Source organism: Myiozetetes cayanensis, unplaced genomic scaffold (assembly GCF_022539395.1).
Source record: "Myiozetetes cayanensis isolate MyiCay16 unplaced genomic scaffold, myiCay2020 scf3, whole genome shotgun sequence".
Taxonomy (NCBI): domain Eukaryota; kingdom Metazoa; phylum Chordata; class Aves; order Passeriformes; family Tyrannidae; genus Myiozetetes; species Myiozetetes cayanensis.
In genome coordinates, this window is record NW_026087521.1 from 62,459,620 (window position 1) to 62,480,556 (window position 20,937).

The following is a 20,937-nucleotide window of genomic DNA, read 5'->3' on the forward strand; positions in this document are numbered from 1 at the left end:
ATTTGCTTGTGCAAGGCACAAGGACAGGACCAGGGTGTCTCTACTGCTGCCAGCTGCATCGTCAGCCTTGGTAAATTAGGGGAAGGACATGAGTACTTGAACAAAAAATTGACAACACCAAAAAAATCCAGGTGGAAACTGAAATTCTTATGAGCCATAGTGCCACAAGAAGTGATATTTTTATTTAAGAAAGCCCACAAAATATTTACAAACTTTCAAAACTCGTGAGGTGGCTGGATCACAGGTGATGCAATTTGCCACCTCGTGTGATTATGTGTCAAACAACCTGAGTCCAAGTTTGTTGAACCTGAGATGTGATTATTAGATACCACTTTTTCTCAAGTATATCCAGGTTGCATTCCCAAAAAAACTTGCCCTGTGCCTACCCCTGCCTTTTTCTTTACAGTTTCAACGTCAGTTTTATTTTTCAAGCCAACACAGGTGGATGGTGATTGACACTGAAGTATCTTTACCTGGCCAAACACCCATCCATCCTTCAGGGCTCTGTTTTCTCTTGCTGCCCCATCAAGATAGGCCTGATTTCCACCCACCCCCCTTGTGGTCTGTACCCATTTCACAGCCTGAGGCCTTCCTGGGAACAACACTCAGCATGGCTCAGCTGCAAGAGCAGGGCGGGAAAGTGAATAACTAAAGCAAAATGCTACAGCTGATTAAAAAAAGCACAGAGTGCAGGCCCTGTCCTCACTGGGCCTCTGGAGATACAAGACAGGGTCTGCACAAACTCTGCTACTGCTAAAAAAACCAAAAAGCCCTCCCCAAAAAAACCAGAAAAAATATTGTAAAATGAGAGAAGGCAAGCAGTTCTCCCTACAGGTACTGGCAGAGCTGGCAGGCAGCTCACACTACCATTGCTGCTGTGCTAGTCTACAAAAGCCTATCTATGGAGCTCTGCCATCCCTTTCACAGCTGTGGGAGATACTGAGACACTTCCACAGTATCTCAGAAGTTAAAAAGCAAATAAAGTGTTCTTTAAACACCAAGAAAAGTCTTCCAGAATCCCATTTCTCCACGTGGAGGGCAGGAGAGCTCACTCACCCATCTGGAGGGAGAGAAACAGAACGGGCATTAACAGCAGCGGAGCCCCTCCCGCGGCAAGCCCTGAGCCCACCCACCCGCAGCTCCCGGGGACCTCCGCACGTCCCCCGTGTCGCGAACCGCGCCCCGACACTGCCACCTGCCGAGCTCGGCTGCCATCACCCTCCTTCCCCGGGGGAACTGCGGCACAGCCCCCCGCGCCCAGCCCCAGCCCGCTCCCGGTGCCACCCCCTGGGCTGGGCGGATAACCAGCCCTCCGACTGCCCTTGCTGCTCCGCGCTCGGAGCCTGCTGGGGCAGCAGGAAGGGCCTGTCCCACACGAGTGACCCGCTTCTGGGATAACTCAGCGCCCTGGAGCCAGTGAAGGGGAAGGGCAGTGCCAAGTGACATTGCACAGTGACACTGTGCCCTGCTGCCTGGCAGGGAACAGGGTGCTGAGTCCTGGGGCACAGGGTGAGCCCAGCCCCTCTGCAGGTGGCTGCCAAGGCTGCCTGTAGCACGGCAGTGGACAGAGGTGTCCCACAGACCTGCAGCTCCCCCCAGCTGCACCACCACTGTGTCACAGAGTGGCAGGATCACAGCCCCGACCACTCAAACTCATTCTCAGGTACCACCATGTCTCAGTACATGTGTGTTCTCTCCCCTTCCCGGACAGGTGAAGCTCTGGCCTCTACCCTGCCTTGTCCATGAGCTGCACAGAATCCACCTATGCTGAAGCTCCAACGGTAAATAAGAACAGATCTGACCATTTCTCATTGTTGCTCTGCTAGGGTTGTTTCTCAGGGGCAATTCCTTTCCCCTTCCAGTTCTGCCAAGCTCTGGGGAGCCAAGGAAGTCAAGAGCGGAGAGCTCAGGATCAAGACATTAAGATATGCAGCCATCAGAGCTCAGGTTGGGCTGATTAACCCAAGCCCTACAGGCACAGCTCCCTGAAGAGACTGCAGGGAGGAGAGGAGCAGTCACAGCTCTCTGTTCCCTGGCTGCTGTGAGAGGGGGGCAAGCAGAAGCTGTGACACCCCCTCAAGCACACTGATCTTTGGAGACTGACATTCCCTTCTGGCCCAACTTCCAGAGCACTACAGGGAACCCAGCAGCCCACAGGCAGTTCAGAGCTGGGCCACCCCTCTGGGAAGAACCCAGGCCAGCCAGGAGGGCAGCAGAGAGACCGGCTGTGCTTGCACTGAGCAGTTTGACAGCACTCACCATTTCGACAACGTAGTCGTGGAACTGCTGGTTGATGAAGTTCACAGAGGTGGTGAAGACACGGTGTAGAAGGGAGGGCACCGTATTCACAATTTTCTTAGCCAAGACCATTGCTAGCACCAACATGAACTTCTCCTGTTCCATGTCTGAGGGGATGGCTTGTGCAAGCTCTCTCACCACCCGAGACATGTGCCGCATTATCTCCTGTATGGAAGGAGGAGAGGGATCTCAGTGCAACAGCTGGGGGAGAAAGGGGTCTCAGCACAGCCTGCCAGGACTGCTGGTAACTGATGTGCTTGTTTCAACATCCCCAGGATGTCCCTCCCCTTCCTCCCAGGCAGGGCAGCCTGCCTGCTACACACCTGAATGACAGTAAGGATCGCTATCTCTGAGCTCAGCTGCTCACCCAAGACAAAATGAAAGGGAGACAACACACCACCACTGGAAAATTTAGACAGCACCTTACACGCTTAGGATGCAACAGCTCCCTCCTCCCCAGGGTTTGCACTGAGCCTGCCAAGTCCTGAAGTGGTAAAGGAATTCTGGGGCTCCCAGGAAAGGAGCGTAGGTCTGGGGTACAAGCTTAGGTAGGGACTGGAAAAAGGCAGAGGAAGTTTCACAGAAAAGCCTTCACATAAGGAAGTGCTAGTGAAGGTGTCCAAGCCTTGCTCCCAAGGTCACTGGAAGATCAGTTTTTCCAAGACAGAACAATATGCACACACTAAGCTATATTACTAATGTGAAAAAGCAAGGTCAGAAATGGGGTTTATATCTCAGTCTTATCAAAGACTAAAAGGTTAGACAATAAACTTGAAGATCTGAAACTTAACTGGGTGGAGAACAAGGCAGCGAGAGTGGGGAATGGTCAGACTTTGCTGGAATCTAGCTGTGTAGTGATAAACCCTAGTAGAAAAACCCCCCACCACAAAAAAAAACCAACCGAACAAAAGGATTGGTTAAAGTCATTAAATCCTGCCTTTTTGGCAAGAAGGTGGGCCCTCAATTCTACGACCATTATCTTGTTCAGTAACAAGCACGAGTCAAGCTTCTGGCACTAACCTACTCCACTTTTACCCACGTGACGATCAGCAGACACACAGGACTTGGCACCAAAGTCCAAAGATCTTAAGGACAAATACTAAGCCTTAACCAGACAGTTAATTTTCAAAGGTAAGTCACTGGGCCAACAGAACAAGGACAAAATGCCTCTGAAAATCAGTCCTTTTCCACAACTACCCACAACTGTAATTACACCATCTGCAAAAAGGAGATGAGCCCAAGGAAGCAAATTTACACAGTTAACTTCTGCCACAGGCTACAGAATCCCCTCTAACAAATCCCCAAAGGTAAGTGTTTGGGTTGAATTTAAAGATGGCAAGAATTAAATCAGCAAAATAGCCAAGATATAGAAGTCGCAACCTTGCTGTTTTTCAGAGTCACAGCAGGAAGGATGCACAACATTCAAAAGGGGAACTGCTAGCCAGGTTGCTTTTCACTCACCTCTCTAGAGAGACTCTCATTCAGAAAGTACTGCACTAGATCATTTACTGCGTTTGCTTGGACATCTTTGTCAAGCTCGTCTCCAATCTTAGCGAGCTGAGCAGCAATGATCCGGATAACATCTTCATTTACCGGAGCGTCAGACTCTGCCAACACAGAGCAGGATTTAGTTCACAGGCCACAGCCAGACCAGGTTCAGTGCAGGTAAGCTGACCCACAGCATGTCACTCATCCCCATTAGCAAACACCTTCTCATAGAGTATTCATGACAGCTCTAAACACAACTTCTTTAGTGAATCCAAGTTGCTTAACAGAGACAGTGCACAAACAGATCTTTTATCTGTGGTTTAGGTAAAGTGTGCAGCCCAAAAAATCACTACAGGGGATGTTAGAACATCTCCAGCCAAAATCTGAACAGGACAGCTACAGCCAACAAACATCCTGCCCTGAGAGGGGAATTGAGAAACTGTCTTTCCCAACCTAAATGACTGTAGGATTTATTGAAGTGACTTTGTTGTCATGACTTGTCTCTTAAGCACCATCTAAAATACAGCATCTCATAGAACAGTTTGAGTTGGATGGAACCTTGAAAGGCCATCTAGTCCCAACTCCCTGAAATGAGCAGGGACAGAAACCTTTTGAGTGAGGAAGAGTTTCCACCAGAGTGGTGGAGCGGAAAGGGATTCACCCAGTACCAGAACACAACTTGTTCCAAGATCCTAGCCCAGTACTGATACTGCCTAAGGAGCAGCACGAGGCCCAGCTTAGCTGCTTTAATATCACACTCCTTGAGGGCAGCTCTCATGAGAACCAGCTTTGTGCCCTTGTCTCATGTGCTGCAGGCAAAAGCCCACGGTTATGGGTGCTCTAGAAATCCATGGGCAGAGAAAGTCTGTCTTATCCCAAGTGTTAAACTCCCAAGCAACGGCCACATTGTGAAGTTTCTCAATGGAGAAAACTTTACTCCTGTGAAACAGTCAACAGCAAAAAACAGGAAAGGGAGAGAAAGAAAAACACCCTGTTCAGACTGACATTTGGGATGGAGGAAAGCACACTCACCTAGCTCACCGTTCTGGTAGTGGCCGCTCCGATTGCCGTCGCACTGGAGCTCAAACTCATCGTCAAAGACTCCTGATTGGGACTGAGAGATCCCCCCGGCCGGAGGGTCCTTCCAAAACAACAGGCCTTGGGCTTTTCAGGGACCACAGCTGGTCTTTGAACCTGCAGTCAGAGGATGACTCCAGGAAGGTGTACAGCAGTGCATGCTCCATCTGGAGAGATCCATTGATTGTAAATGCAAGGAAATCACTGTTACACCCGTGTCCCACTCAAAAGCTCTACACACACACAGTGTTTTCCAACCCTGAACACGTCTCTGTGGTCTCCTTTGGGCATCCTGAGTAGCAGGATGAGTAGCTGGGGGGTCCACAAGACTTCAGCAAATGCATGCTAACTCCTGGGTATGTGAATGACAGATGGCTCTGCTCTTACAAACTGCTGGTGGAAGAGCCAGCTCACCTTCTCCTCACACTCCCAGCTGTGGCAGTGACAGCAACCCTGATCAGAGCTCCTCCTTTGAAACACACGTGTGTTCAGCAAAAACCATCCACTTTCCCCACTCAGACGTCTCTGTTTGGAAGGATTTTCCCCCTGTATTTGGGAACTGGGCATTCTACTTCCTGTGCATAAAGAAGCCAGCAGCTCCCCCCTTCAATGTAATCAGAGCAGAGCAGTAACAAGGTGGGAAACAGAGATAGCAGACAGCATAAGCCTGCAAAAAACCCCAAGGTTCACATTTCTTCTCCCCCTTCAAAGGAACCTCAACCAGCTCCATAATAAACCTGTTCAGCTCCTCGTGCAGAGCCAAGCAGCTGCTCACAAGTATGCAGACTGTCTGCCTGTGAGAAAATACTTAGGCCTAGTTTCATCTAGGGAGAAGAAAAATGGCTAACGAAGGATGGCTTGCTATGCCAACTGCACAAGGTGATCAGTGTGCAACCAGGAGGAACTTGATAACTGATAGCGAGTTTCGGGGAGTGGAACCTCGCAAGGCCATCTGCATAACTACACCATCAGTAATAGCATACGGGACCCACAGTGCCTGGGCAGCAGTAGCACAACTGGGAAAAATGCATAGAGAGTAATTAAGGATGGGTTGTTTACTTGGGAAGAGACCGGGGAAAAGGAGGAACAAAGTCAACAAAAAGCAGAGTTCAGAAATGGAAACAAATGGAAATTACGGTGTATGATCAAAGTGAACAGAAGGCACATCTTCCATGATCTGAGCACAATGCTTACAGGCAGTAGTGAAGTTCACCTGGTGATGGAAGCTCTCTGGGACACCACTGGAAGTCCCTTCAACAACCCACAGGACTAGTCCTCGGCTTTACCTCAGATAAACTTTCTATCGCATTACATTTGAAAGGCTTGTGCGAGGGCAGAGCAGAGGGTTAGAATTGTATCCTAACACAAGCTGGGGTGGGGCAGGATGACTGGCATTTCAGTAACAGTTCAATTTGTTAATCAGATTTCAGTGTGAAAAATAGCACCTTCATAATTGTGTTTAACATCACACAAAACTATGCAATAAACTGATCACAGTGCTGTGCCTATTAATTTGATTTATTAGTTTTAGCAGTTTGTAGCTCTATCAATAAACATTGCAGTCTCTTAAATAGCTACATCTCCAGCCTGCAGTTTCAACGGGGAGGGCCACAGAGAGATAACAAGGAAGCAGCTTGCAAACTACAGGCTTGTTCCATCCACTCCTCTGTGTTCAGGGCAGTGTCAGAGCCCCTGCAGGAACTCTGGGAAACTTGAGAAGGACCTGAGCCAACACTCGTGCACAAGGGAACCACCGGTCACTGTGAGCAGCTCACTTCAAACATGTTTGACTCTAACCTGTTCCATGATGGATTCAGAGACAGAACAGCTCTTGTCACCTTCTGCTTCAGACCAGAACTCCTTGTCCTACAAAAGAGTAAGAACAGTGTGGAAAAAAAAAAAAAGTTTAATAAATCCACATCTTTCAGCAGTGCTCATGCATCTGGCCATGTCTCACAGAAAATGACCTTTTTAGTGATGCATATCCATATTTTTGGAGATAGGCATGAAAAAGGGCTGAGAAATCCACAACTGCCTCAGTGAGAAGGGTATGTGAATGTGAATAGCATGAATGAAACTCCTTCCTGGCACAGACACTGGAGTGACATAACCTACCAGTGGGGCTTTAAAGCCAAGGTGGAGTTGGGGGGCAGAGGGACAACCCTCCACAGAGCCAGAGGCTGGAATGGAGAGCAGTGTTACCAGAGAGGAATTTGAGCCCCTGCTGAGAGCAGGTGAGAGCACTCTGCGTGCACAGCAGCACAGTCTGCAGTGAAACACCCAGCTGACACCACTGCACACCTGCAGCACCTCAGGTCAGCCTCCCCCTGCCCTCTGCCAGAGATACATGGGATACTCAGGCTCACTTCAGTACTTCCCACCTAATGCCAAAAGTGGGGAGAAAGCACTAAGGAGCCCAGGCAGATGGCCTGCTAACCTGGGCTCGTGATGAATGATCCCCTTCCACAGTAACAACTCCTCATAATTGTGTTTCAAATAACTAAGTGTGCTGGTGGAGAAGAGGGAGGAAGTGAAAGCAGAAATTAATTCAAACTCTGAAGCAAACCACAGTAATATTTCAAGAGACTATGAACTGCCCAACTTTTTAAAGGCTCTTAAAAGTCCAAGGGCAAAACACAATCTCAAATACATGTAAAACACACAACAGCCCACAGGTTCCCTCTTCATCATGAGCCCTTCTTTTCAAAGAGTTGTTATGTCAGACTCATGGCTAAAACACAGGCTTAAGCCTTTGTTGCTTTGTATTTCCCTCTGTTCCATTCAAATCTCCATTGCTGCTACTCACCTCTACCCTACAGAGTGCTGGCTGGGGAGAGTGCAGTCCCCTCTGTCCTCTTCTCTGGGACCTGACAGAGTTCTGAAACAGGTCAGAAGTGACCCTTCTCCTGGTCTTGACTTTGCTGGAGGAGAGACAGATGTTAATTCAGGTTTGAGAACTTGAAAGAGAAGCCTGGGATGAAGAGGAAAGTGGGGATTTAGCACTAAGTCTGTGGCAGGACTTTGGCTTTGTGCAGACCCCTCGGGAGGTGTCCACACCAGCAGAATTTCTGTAGGGTAGGTAAAGCCTCAGCTTGCACATAGTCTGGTTTTACAGATAACATTTATTTTCAATTTGAAGTAATCCAGACCAAAACCAAGGTGTTTGTGTTACAACTGGCAAACAGTGGATATCCTCTGCTATTAACTCCTGTCTGAGTTAAACACCACTTTCTGAAGCATCATGGCTTAGACCACAGGAAACTTGAAGTAGTACCAAGCCTCCTCTACCACATGCCATTTGCCTGGGAAACCACATTCCTCACAGCAGCCTCCTGGGGCTCTATCAGTGCCGCCTTCCCCACCCAGCCCTTGCCTGTGCCAAAAGCTTGGTGTGGCACCACAGCAGGGCTCCCCAGCCGGTCAGACAAACCCCTGCTGGATAATTTGGGCTGGGAGCAGCCAGCTGACCTTGTAACAGAAGTACAAACTGAACAGACCTGCCCGTCTTTCACGGTGCAAGAAGCTGCACCACCCTCTGCTCACACCACACTCCATCGTGGAGGGGCAAATGTTCTCCCAGGTTTCTGGCAGCAGTGATGCAACACAAGCCCCTCCAGCTGACAGCTGCACACAAGTGGCCAGATTGACTAGCACCAATGAGATTCTTTACTCACCAAAGCCCTACAGCCAAAGCTCTTCCCCCCAAACCCAGCCCAACTGTGCTGGGATGACCTACTTTTTCTCATCGCTGAGAATTCCTGGAAATTGCTGGAGGGAGAGCTGAGCATTGACAGATGGTGATAAATAGACTAAATAAAATATCATCCTATAGAGGGACCAATGTAATCTTTTCTTACAGCAAGAGGATGGAATAGAAATTGAAGTCAAGATACTTCCTTGGGGGGTTTGCCACCTAATATCTTTCCAAGGCAAGCTCAGAATGTGGCTTTAAACCCCAGATCCACTACATTTTTTGTCACACTATTTCATACTGTCAGGAAACTCATTTGATTCAGTCTGAACACTCATGGTAAGAGACCACCAAAAAGAGACACACCATTGTCTTTTCCCACTCCCTGCTTTAGAAGAAGAGGCACAGACCACTCCAGTCTGGGAAGGAAAAGCAGCACACTGCTCCCTTCCCAGAGCACAAAATGCAAGTCAAACAAAGCAACCCAGGTTTATTTCTGGGCGTGCCCAGGGAACAGCAGCTTGGCACGAACCTCTGCACCATCCACACCAGCTTACTTTACTGATTAGAGGCTGCAAGAGGAGATCAAGCCCGGGCATGTTCCACACATCAGTTCCTGGAAGCGTGCAGGAAAGGTGCCTGTCTGCCTCTACAGACTCAAATACTGTGTTCTGAAAGCACTTAAGATTTTCAGAAAGAGGCAGATCCTCACATGCTGGTTACAGCAAAAAAGTCCTCCCTTGGTGCTGCACAGGTAGAGCACCTTGACAAGATCTTAGTGCAGGGAGAAGAGACTTTCAATGTGTGAGGTTCTTCCCTCCCCTCAGGGATCATCTCAGCTCTGGGCAAAGTCCCCAGAAATAGAGACTGTAGGAAAAAAGTCACCCATCATAGTTGCAAACTGGAGTTTTGTCCTCTCCTGCACACGAGCAGAGGTAAAACAAAAAAAGAACAATGAAAAATTCCAGCACACTCCAAAGTACTTATATGGCAAAAATTGAGACAAGGAAGCTTGAATATGATAATTTCATGAACTGAATTTCCTAAATCAAAGACTGACCACCCAGGCAGTCAAAGCCCCTGAAGGGTTCCTGCCCTCAGCTAACAAAGTTCTGCTTGGGTGGCCAGAGAGGAGGAAAAAGGATTTCTCCCACACCACAAAATGCCTTCCTGTTACTACAATCCAGGGACAATTATTTTTTATTTTAGTTAACTAGTAATTCCACAAACCTCAAGTTTTACATAATTACTCTGAATCAATGCAAAGGGCTTGGATAGTCACAAAGTTCCTCCTGAGAAGTCAAATTCCTTAACGGAATTTCAAAAAAACCAAACCCCATAGACCCCTAAAGAGCAAACCCCAAACAGTCAAATGCAGTCATGCTGATGCCACCTGAAGATTTTAATCATTAAGACTTTGGAACCCTGGTAGTTTTAGATTCAATCTAAGACCATTTCTGGTGGATTTCGTTATACTGGTAAAGGTATAAGGTTTCCTTATACTGGGTAAAAGGAATCTTTAGTTGAAGAATGAGAAAAGATGAATAAAGGCTACAAACCCCATCTGCATTCACATTCAGAATAAAATTAGATCATTTGCTAAGGCTGCTTTAGGGCTGCTGAAAGCCTGGAATGAATTTTTACAAAATTTAATTGAAATACCAATTAATTTTAATACATTATTCATTTTCACACTTTCAATTCACTCATTAGACAAATGAGCTTTATGTGTTAGCAGCTGCCTCTGAGAAACCACTAGATGCCTTGAATAGATTCAACAGATAAGATTACAACCAGTTTTTTGGACCAGTTCTTTATCTCTTACTTAGAAAACAAATGAAGGAGGTACTTTAAACACAATTTTAGGACCCCTAGATCAGTTCTGCAGAGTCAGTGTAGGGATGTTCATTCCAATTCGACACTGCATTGGGATGCAGGACAAATTAAACATAATTACAGTCAGAGAAGCACAGCCACCAGCCACTTGTCAGCACAGAAGGACAGACCTCCTTCCACCCACACACAAGCCAGTTTTCACAAGTGAATCCTGTGGATGCTTCCCACAAATCAAGTCTCCAAGGCTTCCCCCAAGGCAATCACAACTCTTTAGATGGGGTTGAGTACACCCTGAGTACACACTGCCCTCCAACAACACAGGTCATTTGGGTGTGATGTCCCATCTTCTGTTTCTCCCTCTCATCCCCAAATTAACCTTACATCATCCTTAAATCTCACAATGAACTCACCAGAGCAACTGTTCCCATCTGCAGCCCACCACTGAGGGGTGGCAACAGCAGGCAGGACCAGAAGCCCCTGACTCCGGGCTTTAGGGAGAGACAGGACTGCAACTTTGCAGGGTGGAGGAAAGGGAGAGGCAGGACTGCAAGACAATTTCCTCTCTTCCACACCTGCATCTTCTCCTCCATCATGCAGTGAGGGGTAAGCCAAGGGAAAAGCCTTGTGTGCTGTCTAGCACTTCTCCCACATCAGCCCTTGCTGATGGTGCCACGCCACCTCCGGCCATCGCTGCGCTGGGCAGAGACCACCCTCGGTGCTCCCTGCAATGGAAGCAGCACAGCCGCAAAGCAGGCAAAGTGTCACCTGCACCAAACCCAGCGTGGGGTTCTGCTGCTCTCCGGCACCGCAGGCTGTGTCAGCAGCAGCTTCCTGCTGGCTGCGAGGATCGGCCGGGAGCAGGAGGGGGGGACACTCAACAGCTCCCAGGGCTGTCCCAGAATCCCTACAGCAACACTGCTAAGCCACCCCGCAAATCAGGTTTCATCTCTGCTCCACACTTCTGCTACACCTTCAAGACAGCTCAGAGAAGAATTCACCTCACAAATAATGTCTCTGCTTACCGTCACTTCCCCTCAGACCCTTCGCCTCTCCTCACAGCTCAGCCTGGGAGTTACTGTTCTCAGCTGTATCAGACACTGTCTCGTTATGAAAACATGCTCCTTCCAGCAGGAAAGCCACACGCCTGTAGGACTGACTCCTTTAACAACTTGTCTGGATTCCCAGACACCTCCCTTACCAACACCTGGACAGTCACACTATCAAAGGCCTAATTGTGTGAGTTGTCAAGATACTTATCTTTGTGTCTCGCATTTGAGTTAGGAGCGAATTAAAGTCTTTGAAGCAGAAACTGCAATAAACCATCAGTCACTGAGGAGTCAAAAACTTCCATGCTGTGTACTGCTTTCCCTGCCTGGCAGCTGAAAGATAAGAACTGTGGTTTTAGCACTCAGGATGACATCATTATTAGAAGAAATGGAACAGTGCCTGTTTGTCCCTTCCTGGACCCGGTGGTTCTTACCTGTCTTGCAGGCAAACATTTCATTGTTGAGCTACAGAGCAAGGTGTCATTTTACAGGCAGGGAAACTGAGTACTTGATATGTCCTGACATTTTAAACCCACGCACCAAGCCACAACCACTCAATCTCACTGTCTTCATGAAAACTTGCCACAGGCACAGCTACTTTACTTAACCAGTCATTACTGGAAAATAAGGAAGAGAAACAGCATCACAGACACATGAAGTTCCTTATTTGAGGATATTCTAAGCTGTGCCACTGGTGTCCGTAGCACTAAAGTCCCCAAAGGAATCCCTATCACCCTGCAATGCTCTATTTCCAGCACATAAACCCACCAAGAACTAAACAGCCCAACTACGAGATAACCAGAGCTTTTCCTCTTATTTCCCTAGCTATGGAAGAAGCCTGACTACTCCCACAGCTGCTGCACACACACTTCAGACCTTGCAAAGAGAGAGAGAGAGAGAGAGACAGAACTGACAGCAAAAGGGAAGATACCTTTTTGGTGTGCAAAACAGCGCTGAGATGAATAAATAGGGTGTTGTGATAACCACAGAAAACCTGTTCCTGTCACTACTTACCCTGCAGGATATGCCAGCCTGTAACAGTGTTTGCCTCATCTGAGACCCACTGCATTCCTAAAGCTGAATTTGCTTTAGGCTTTGGAAAGAGAAGCAGGGTGGTGGGGGCACACAGGTTGCAATGTATTAGCCAGGTGAAGGATGGGCAGAACAGGATCCTCTGGATATCTATGGATGCACATAGACATGCTGCTGTGAAGGCAAAGGGATGGTTTGGTACCACCTGGTAGCACCAGAGCTATTGGCTTGGAGAGTCCCAGGACTTCCTCCACCATAGGGAACACTGTTTCCAAACTAGAGGTATTTTCTGTCCATTTGCCTCTGAGGGAGGATACAACATCAACAGCTCATTTTGGAGGCGGCAAAACCGACAAGCCATGAGCAGAATACTTGGAGATGCCAGGAGCTCAGTGGGCCAGAGCAGGACAGACCTCATCCCTCAGTCACTTGCGATTTATTTGCTAGGCTCTCAAGAAAGACACCCTGTTTGTCAGGAATCATAAGACTACTTGAAATCCGACCAGGACAACCTCTCCCTGCTACTCTCAAGCACTACTGCCGCTTACACGAGCCTTTCAGCTCTTGTTTCTATTCATTTCAGCTTCAAATTATCCTCCTTTAAGATGCAAATAATGCTATTACAAATCACTCCAGCAAGGGAAAACAAAACCCACCACCAACACAAAGCAGTTTACTCCTAACGCCTTTGATGTAAAAATACACTGAAACATGCTGAATACACTTTCTGCTCCCAACAGCTTCAGTGCTTATTTATCTTCCAGTATTGAGTGGCACTGAAACGCTAAATGGAACATAAAGACACGACACCAATAGATGCTTGTCTGACTACTTCCTTAGCTGGGGCATTTTTATCTTTGCTTCTTTATGCTGTTTAAGTGTAGAGCCAACATCTCAGCCTGGACACTAAGTACTCTATTTTGATTTAGAAATACCTTGCACACTTTTTCAGAAAACTAAATTCGAGATGACAGTAAAAAGAAGGTGTCAGTTGGGACTTTTTGTTACAGATTTATTTCGGTTTCTGAAGGTCTACTGCCATTTCATGAATTGCAGAAATGTTCTAGTTATCTGGGCAGTACCTTGACTTCTCAGGAAGAAAAACATCCAACTGCCTCATCAACCACTATTTTCGTTTAGCACAAAATGCTCTGTTGCTCAGCCCCTGGGCAGCACATGAATGAATAAGAAGGAACAGTGCCATTTCACTAATTCTCTTTTAAAAAAGAGAAGGAAAAAAAAAAAAGGTAGGCAGGAACTTCTGATCGCTGTGGTTTCTGTATCAGATCAGTGACAAGGGCTGCAGTACAACACTGTTTATTCTTAAGAAGGCAGCCTACAGGCACAGCTGGGCTTAAACTGAGTCAGCAGGAAGCTTGCAGCTCAAACTGCCCCAAAGCCTGGAGCTGGGATTTTAATTCAGCTAACTAGAGCCAAACCCAAACGGAATTTGCACATCTCCATGTTTTGGGCATGGCTATGACTAAGAGGAAAAGGCAAGATTTGCATCTTGACTATCACAGTGCAGGTGGTTTTTTTTTTGATCTGTGGCTGAGCTGAATTTTTCCCTTTTGGTGTTGAGCAAAAGTAACTCCAGCCAGGTGAGCCCACCCTGCGTTTCACCTCCTTGTTAAGGTTGAGAAAATACTTCTACATTTCCTCAGGACCTGGAAGGAGGAAGCAGAGCAAACTCTGACAAAAAGGCACTCTCACACTCAAGACTGGTGGTGGTCGTTACAGGGTTGGCTTCGTCTTCAAAAGTGTAACTGTGCCAGCCCAGCAGCTGCAACAGCAACAGGAGATATCGAAGCAGTTCTTAACTGTTTGTCTCTTGGAAATGACTGGAAAAGAGAAAGGACTGAGGAATCACAGTGCCAGTCTTTTGACACTACAAAGGAAGGACAAACAGACTGAGAGCAGGGAGCTCCTCAGTAACGTTGGTAAGTGGTGAGCATCGAGGACAAACTGCAGCCAGCACAGGTGATGTGCAAGTGACAGCGTCCATTCAGGGAAATGCAAGCCTTGCCTGTGGATTGGGAAGATGCCCCTGCTGGGCCATGGGCACTGGACCCTTGCACTCTGGCACTCTTTTACAGTTGAGCACTGGCAAAGTGATCAGTTCCTGCAGCAGAGACAGTCTCTCATCACTTGGCAAGAGTGCCTCTGACAGATGCAGGTGCTCCTTGGACAGGCTCTGCCAGCCGAAAGACCTCAGAAAGTGGGACTGGATACAGTAACTGCCATGCCACCTAGAGGACAAATGAATCCTCCTTATTTTAGTTTAACACATGTACTACTGCTATGTGCCAGCATGAGCACAGATTAGTCAGTAAATCAGAAATGCCACTTCATATTGCACCTCTGATGCATTTCACAGCTGACACCAACAGCAAAGAGGAATGTAAATCTGTCTTTCCTTTGCCTGACTGGCAAGTTAGATAAGCAAACTAAGAACATCAAAAGAAATAAATAAATCAAGAAGACAGCTGTATGGGCATAGGTGGCCACTAACGGTAGCATTCTCTCTGCCCTTGGTTACCTTCAGGTCATATGACCAGACAAGAAGTCCTTTTCCAGACGCGTAAGTACCGGGAATATCTGCACTGCTTTCTGAAACAAACAGCAGCTATAAAGATGCTTCAATGTGAAGTTTAAATACTGGATCAGAGAGCAGCACTTGGTAAGCTCCCTGCTCAGTTCAAACAAGGATGCTGCTGCAACAGCCAGGAGGGCACTCATGGAGCCACTAAACAACAGCTCAGTGCACTGGACAACTTACTTTTGAGGGCAATTTTTCTCACTGGTACTCCCTGGAATTATTTTAGTGTAGTCTGTTTGTTCACCTAATCAGACTCTCAACATTCACTACAAAAAAACCCTCCAAATAAACGACTTAAAGTATTTATGGAAGACGGGATACAAAGGCAAATCTTCACAGCTGCATGCTTGTGTGCTCTGAAAGCATACACAACCCTGTCTCAGTATTTGACAGCTTTTCCAAAACATGAAAATGAATTTTAAATTGGCTCCCTTCCTCCTAAACATCAAGCATATCACAGATATAAACATCTCTTACGTTCCTCACTTTTATGAAAAAACCACATACCAGCACAAACAGCCAGAGAGACAATCCCCAGAAGGGAAGCCTGACACTGGTCCTTTGATTCCACTCTCCCGCTGTGCTGCGCTGCAACCTCCCACTCCGCCACCATAATTAAATTGATCAAATCAGTAATAAAAAAAACCAAAAACAAACAAACAAAAAAAGCCACAAAAAAATGACAAAAAAAAAATCATCTCTTATGACAGGAGCCCGGACACCCTCAAGAACCTTTAAGAGGAAGTTGTGCATCAAACCAGGCAGCCATAAATGATGGTAACTCAAACTGGCATTCATAACCCTGACCAAAGCCTTTTTGACAGCAGCGCCTCAAACACTCTGAGCATAAAAGAAAGCATTACCTCTTTTAAACACCTTTAACAAAAATACACAGCTAAGGAAATACCCCCTTTCAAAGAAACACTGCAGGAGCCATTTGGAAACTACCAGCAGAATTGCAGAGCAGTTGCCTCCAGGAGCACACATTTCCTAGTGCCAGATAAACAGGAGATGCCTCAGCATGCTGCTTCTTCCACTCAACAGCTACAGCTGCAGGTCTAAAAACACAGTGAAAAAGTGTCTTTTTTTTTTTTTTTCTAGGAGAAAATACATGACTGTGCATGAAGTGGCACAAAACCATTTCACTTTCAGTTCTAACTTGGGAGAAAACACAGGTTGATGTTGAAACACAGGAAGAGAAGACAAAACCGAAACACAGCAAGTAGCTGATCTAAGTGGATTCGTTTCGTGTGGCTGTCAATCTAAAGATGTTACAGTAATTACACCGAACTAACCAGAAGTTACACTGAGCAAGGAACGAATTTTCTCCTTTAACGGAGAGAAGAAAACAGCCCAGTATGGAGAGACCTGGGCATTGCCCATTCCATGAACAGCAGCAAGAGCATACTAACAACTGGCCAAAGGTCGCAGCGTTTTATCAGGAAATACAGCAGGTTTGCAGACACTTAAAAATTCAACATCGGTGTGTGCCATGATTGCACACGCAGTCCAGCTCCCCTGCTCGTACTTCAGTGAGGCTGAATAAAAGCTCTGAAATTTTAAAGGAAAGTGGTCAGCAAAACACTGGAGTAGGAGGAGTTTAAAGCCACAATGACACTGTCCTCCCTTGCGAGAAAGGGCAGCATTCCGAGGATGCATTAAGGTGTACAGGCCTTTCCTCAGGTTTGTCAGCAAGGACAGTCCAATCAAAGCCTGTCACGGCCAGGAAGCACCTCCATGCAGTGCCACAGTGGTGCAAAGAGACAGAGAAACCAGCAGACTGGGTCAAGAACAGAAGCCACTTAGTGCCCAAGGCAGTGCTAACAATGCTCCCAGCCATGGGGCTACTGGAGGGGAGGGGACTGAAGGATTCTTGGAGCAGCTGTTGCCAAGAAGGGTGTGAAAGAGACAACACACCCCTGTGCTCTGCACTGAGCAATTCCTTCAAAAAGCACGGAGGAGGCAATCCGTGCCACCACATCCAGGTGCAAGGAGGTGCCTAATGCACACCACTGGCAGCCAGAGTCCTGCTCACTTCCCGGGATAGACGGGATAACAGCAGGGTGTCAGGACATGGTTCACTACAGACGTCTGGTACAAATCAAGGCAATCACAGAAGCTTAATGGATTGCTTTCAAAACCTAAAGAATGAAATTGGACACTGCATGACTCAACGTGTCTTTTTACCTTTCACCCCTCCTTTTCCTGTACCCTTCTTATCTACTCTGGGTCAGAAAAATCAGACTTGTAAAATCTCTGGGGAAGGGACCATCTATGCACAATCTGTAATCCCTACTAATGAGTTTTAATTAAAGATGAACTCAGCCCCCTGCAACCTCCTCCAATCCCAAAACAAGCCATCCAAAACTAACAGGGGCTCAGTTTTCAAGAGTTTTGCACCTTTGGCCATGAGTTTCACTCACTAATTAGAAATATCTGCACATGCTTTACAGAGCGCACAGATATGGAGATAATTCCAGCCCCCAAAACTCCGTAATCTGCCATGGACAAAAAGCCACAGCATGCCAAGAAAACACAGAGGAAGGCTTTTTGAAAAAAAAAACAACAAAAAAAAAAAAAAAAAAAAAAGCCACCAACCAACCAACAAAAAACCCACCCAAACCAAGAATTGATAGTAAATTCTGCTCTTTCACTAGTCAAGGAACTGGTGATTGGTGAAAATGAAACCTGCTCATCTGCAGGCAATTCCTTTCAGCAGAGAAACCGCAGACCAGGCTGGCTCCCTACCCCACTCCTACTTGGTAGTTCGTCCCCAGAGGCCAAGGGAGCTGCTTTATCAAGGAGCCAACACCTAGTAGCTGCTCCCCCAGCAGCCCTTGCATCAGGCATATGAACCTGGTATTAGAGACAGTCCCTTCTCTTCCTTTTGAAGAGGCATAGGGCAAGCAATGAGTTCCAAGCACAAGGCTGCTCCAGGAAGGTCTCCAGAGCTGACAGTCACTAGATTTATGTGTCTCCCTGCTTCCAGTCTAAACACTTCCATTCTATTACAGGAAAAAAAAAAATCTGTTTGATCTGTCAGCTCCTCAGGCTACTGCTGAATGTGGATGACTCCTGTCATCCTGTTACACAGGAAACACAACATATACGGAAACAACATGGGCATAACATGACCCCAGCTGAGAGTGCTCAGTGAACACACACACACACCCCAACCTTTCCTAATTATATATCACAGCTCTTACTGTTTTGGGAGCTAACACAAATAAAGAGCCACACTGAGCACCTTTACAAGGCCCTCACGTTATCCAGAGGTGTAGCATCCCGGTGCTGGGTACAGACATGCCCAATTCCCAGGAGCAGAGAGTCCAGGTTTGCACAGGCAGCCCTGGTGGAGTGTTGCACATTGTTCTGCTGCAGCGAGAAACTGAGCTGAACTCACAGTTTCAGCTGGCCTAATCTGATTTTGAGAAACTGGGAGGGCAGGAACCCAACAAAACCACCTAACCAAGAATCAGTCATATTTTCTCTTCATAAATTCAGCAAATGTCACCCAGTGCAAACAAGAAGGCGCTGCCAAATCAGAAGGGGGGATTTTCACACCCACCTTTCTTGATGCAGGGCAGCCTATCCACAAGGTCTGCAATCACCTGTTACACTTTGCACATGCACAACAGAAATGCTTTATAATGACAGACAAGAGACCTAGAAGGGAAGACAGGAAAGTGGGTTGCAGAAATCCAAGCAAATTCTAGCACAGTGTTAGAATGTCATTTTTTATACAGTGCATTCCCCCAGTGTTTTTGTGAAACACTACAGGCACAGAGGAGATCACAAGCAATAGGTGTTGCAAAGCTTTATCCTAAAGAAGACCCTGAACAGCACTAAACTTATGTAAAGAAGTTGCAAAGGAGTGGAAAATAAAACCAAACCACACAGAAAACCCCCTTCTTTTAAAATAACACCTTCTCAGATGTTATACTTCCACAGGCAGGTGAAAACAGTTTCATTCTGATTCGTGACAAAAAGTTATAAACACACCACCAACCAATCTTCCCCACAAGTGGACTTTTGCAAAAAGTCCTTTATGAAGAAACCAAACCAAAACAAAAACCTTAAAAATTATTTTCTGTTGGGGAACCACTTTGTTCCCTCCTCCACCAAACATTTTAACGGTTATGAAAAGATAACAGGTCTCCCACAAGAAAGATTTTGGCCCAGATACCCCAAGAAACACCAAGAAAAGTTCACAACTTCTGAAATAAGCATGGACTTTCTGAATTAAGACTTCGGTGATTTAAATAACTCTGAGGTCCTGTAATTTTATTTTTTTTTAAAGCTACAAAATATTGTGCTTTAAAAGAAGACAAGAAGCCCCCCAAACCCATCAGTTCGAGAGGCACTGCCACCCCAAGTTACAGACCATCACCAGACCACGTGCACTACAGAAACACCCCCCTAAAGAAGGGGTGCCGCTCACTCAGTTCCTTCCCGCTTCGCACATCGCCCAGCCTCCAGCTCCAGCTTGGATCGAACATGTCCTTGGGCCACGGGAACGTGAGCGCTCCTCACGCGAAACAAAGGGACAGCCCAGGGCGCTCACCACCTCAGCCGGACACCTACAGCACCGGGGAAGGCACCGGGAGCGCAGAAAAGCACACACTCAGCTGACTCACCCGTATCAATCACCAGCTTTTCCTACAAGTTTTAACGCTATTATTAGAAATCCTTTCTCGCCTCGCTTTCTCGCCGTAGCTGCCACTCCCACATCCCTCTTGCTGGAAGGCTGAGGCAGGCGCGGGTCCCTCCGGAGTTGCCGCTACAGGATTAACTCCTTCCTCTTCCCTGCCCAGCAAACACCCCTCCAGTGCGAAAACTCTCACCAGGGACTGAGGGCGATGTGTTGGACTTTACCACGTAGTCCAAAGGCAAGAGGGAGCTTTTTTATGGTTTATGAGATAGCCCCTTTTCCGGGAGGGAGGACAGAAGCGGGGAAGAGGGGGGCAGAGAGCGGCTGGATCCCGGCGGGGGAAGCACAGAGGGGCCGGTGGCGACGGCAGAGCCGAGGGTCGCTGCCAGCACGGGCGGAGGGACGGGTGGGACAGCGCCACGGCCATCGGAGACAGAGCGGGAAACGCGGCAAAGCGAGAAACCACCGCGCCGATAAAGCGCCAGGCCGGGCTCGGCGGGCACGAAGGCAAAGGGAGAAGGGCAGAGGAGTTCAGGGAGAACGGGGGGACCAGAAGGAGTTCCCAGCATCCATAAGGGAAAGCAGAAGGCGCGCACGCCCCCTCTCCCCCCCCCCGCGGGGTCCCTTCACCCCGCAGGCCGGGGGGCTGCGAGGAGCGCCCGCCCCGGCGCGGATGCCCCGCGGTCCGACAGGCGGCGGGCCCGGCCCCAGCCCCGACACCGCCGGCGGCCCTGACCTCTCGGAGGGGCGATGCTGGTGTCCCGCAGCCGGGCAGGCGCGGGCGGTACTCACCGGGAGCGGGGCTGGAGCGCTCGGCAGCGGCGGTGAAGGCGCCTCTCCCGGTATTTGAGAGGCTCCGCTCCGGCCCCGCCCCGCGGGCCCCGCCAACGGCCGCGCGCGCCTGGGCCGTGAGGGCGCCGCGCCGGGAGCGCTGCGGGCCCGCCCCGAGCCCCGCGGGCCGCCCGAGCGGGGAATCCCCGGCACGGCACAATTCCCCAGCACGGCACAATTCCCCAACACGGCACAATTCCCCAACACAGCACAATTCCCCGGCACGGGATCCGCTCCGGGCGGGAGCAGGCAGCGTAGCTGCGGAGTTCTGACGGATCCCCACCTCGTGCTGCTGCTTGGGCGAAGCCTCCTGGTCTGTGCCCCATCTGTAGCCACTTCCCTTCCTTACAAATGGGATTTCAGTTTTCGTTTAATGTCGTTTTATGGG

The 20,937-nt window shown here is 48.1% G+C and overlaps 1 protein-coding gene across 1 annotated transcript; it reads right to left on the bottom strand.

The window, feature by feature from the left end:
- Positions 1-144: 144 nt before the first annotated feature.
- On the bottom strand, positions 145-20,568 carry BID (BH3 interacting domain death agonist). The gene is given in 8 exon segments (XM_050323910.1): positions 145-1,060; positions 2,260-2,463; positions 3,760-3,905; positions 4,819-4,919; positions 4,921-5,030; positions 6,661-6,729; positions 7,670-7,784; positions 20,511-20,568. Coding segments are annotated over 6 exon segments (582 nt in total). The 5' UTR covers positions 6,670-6,729; positions 7,670-7,784; positions 20,511-20,568; the 3' UTR covers positions 145-1,048.
- Between the last annotated feature and the right edge of the window lie 369 nt (positions 20,569-20,937).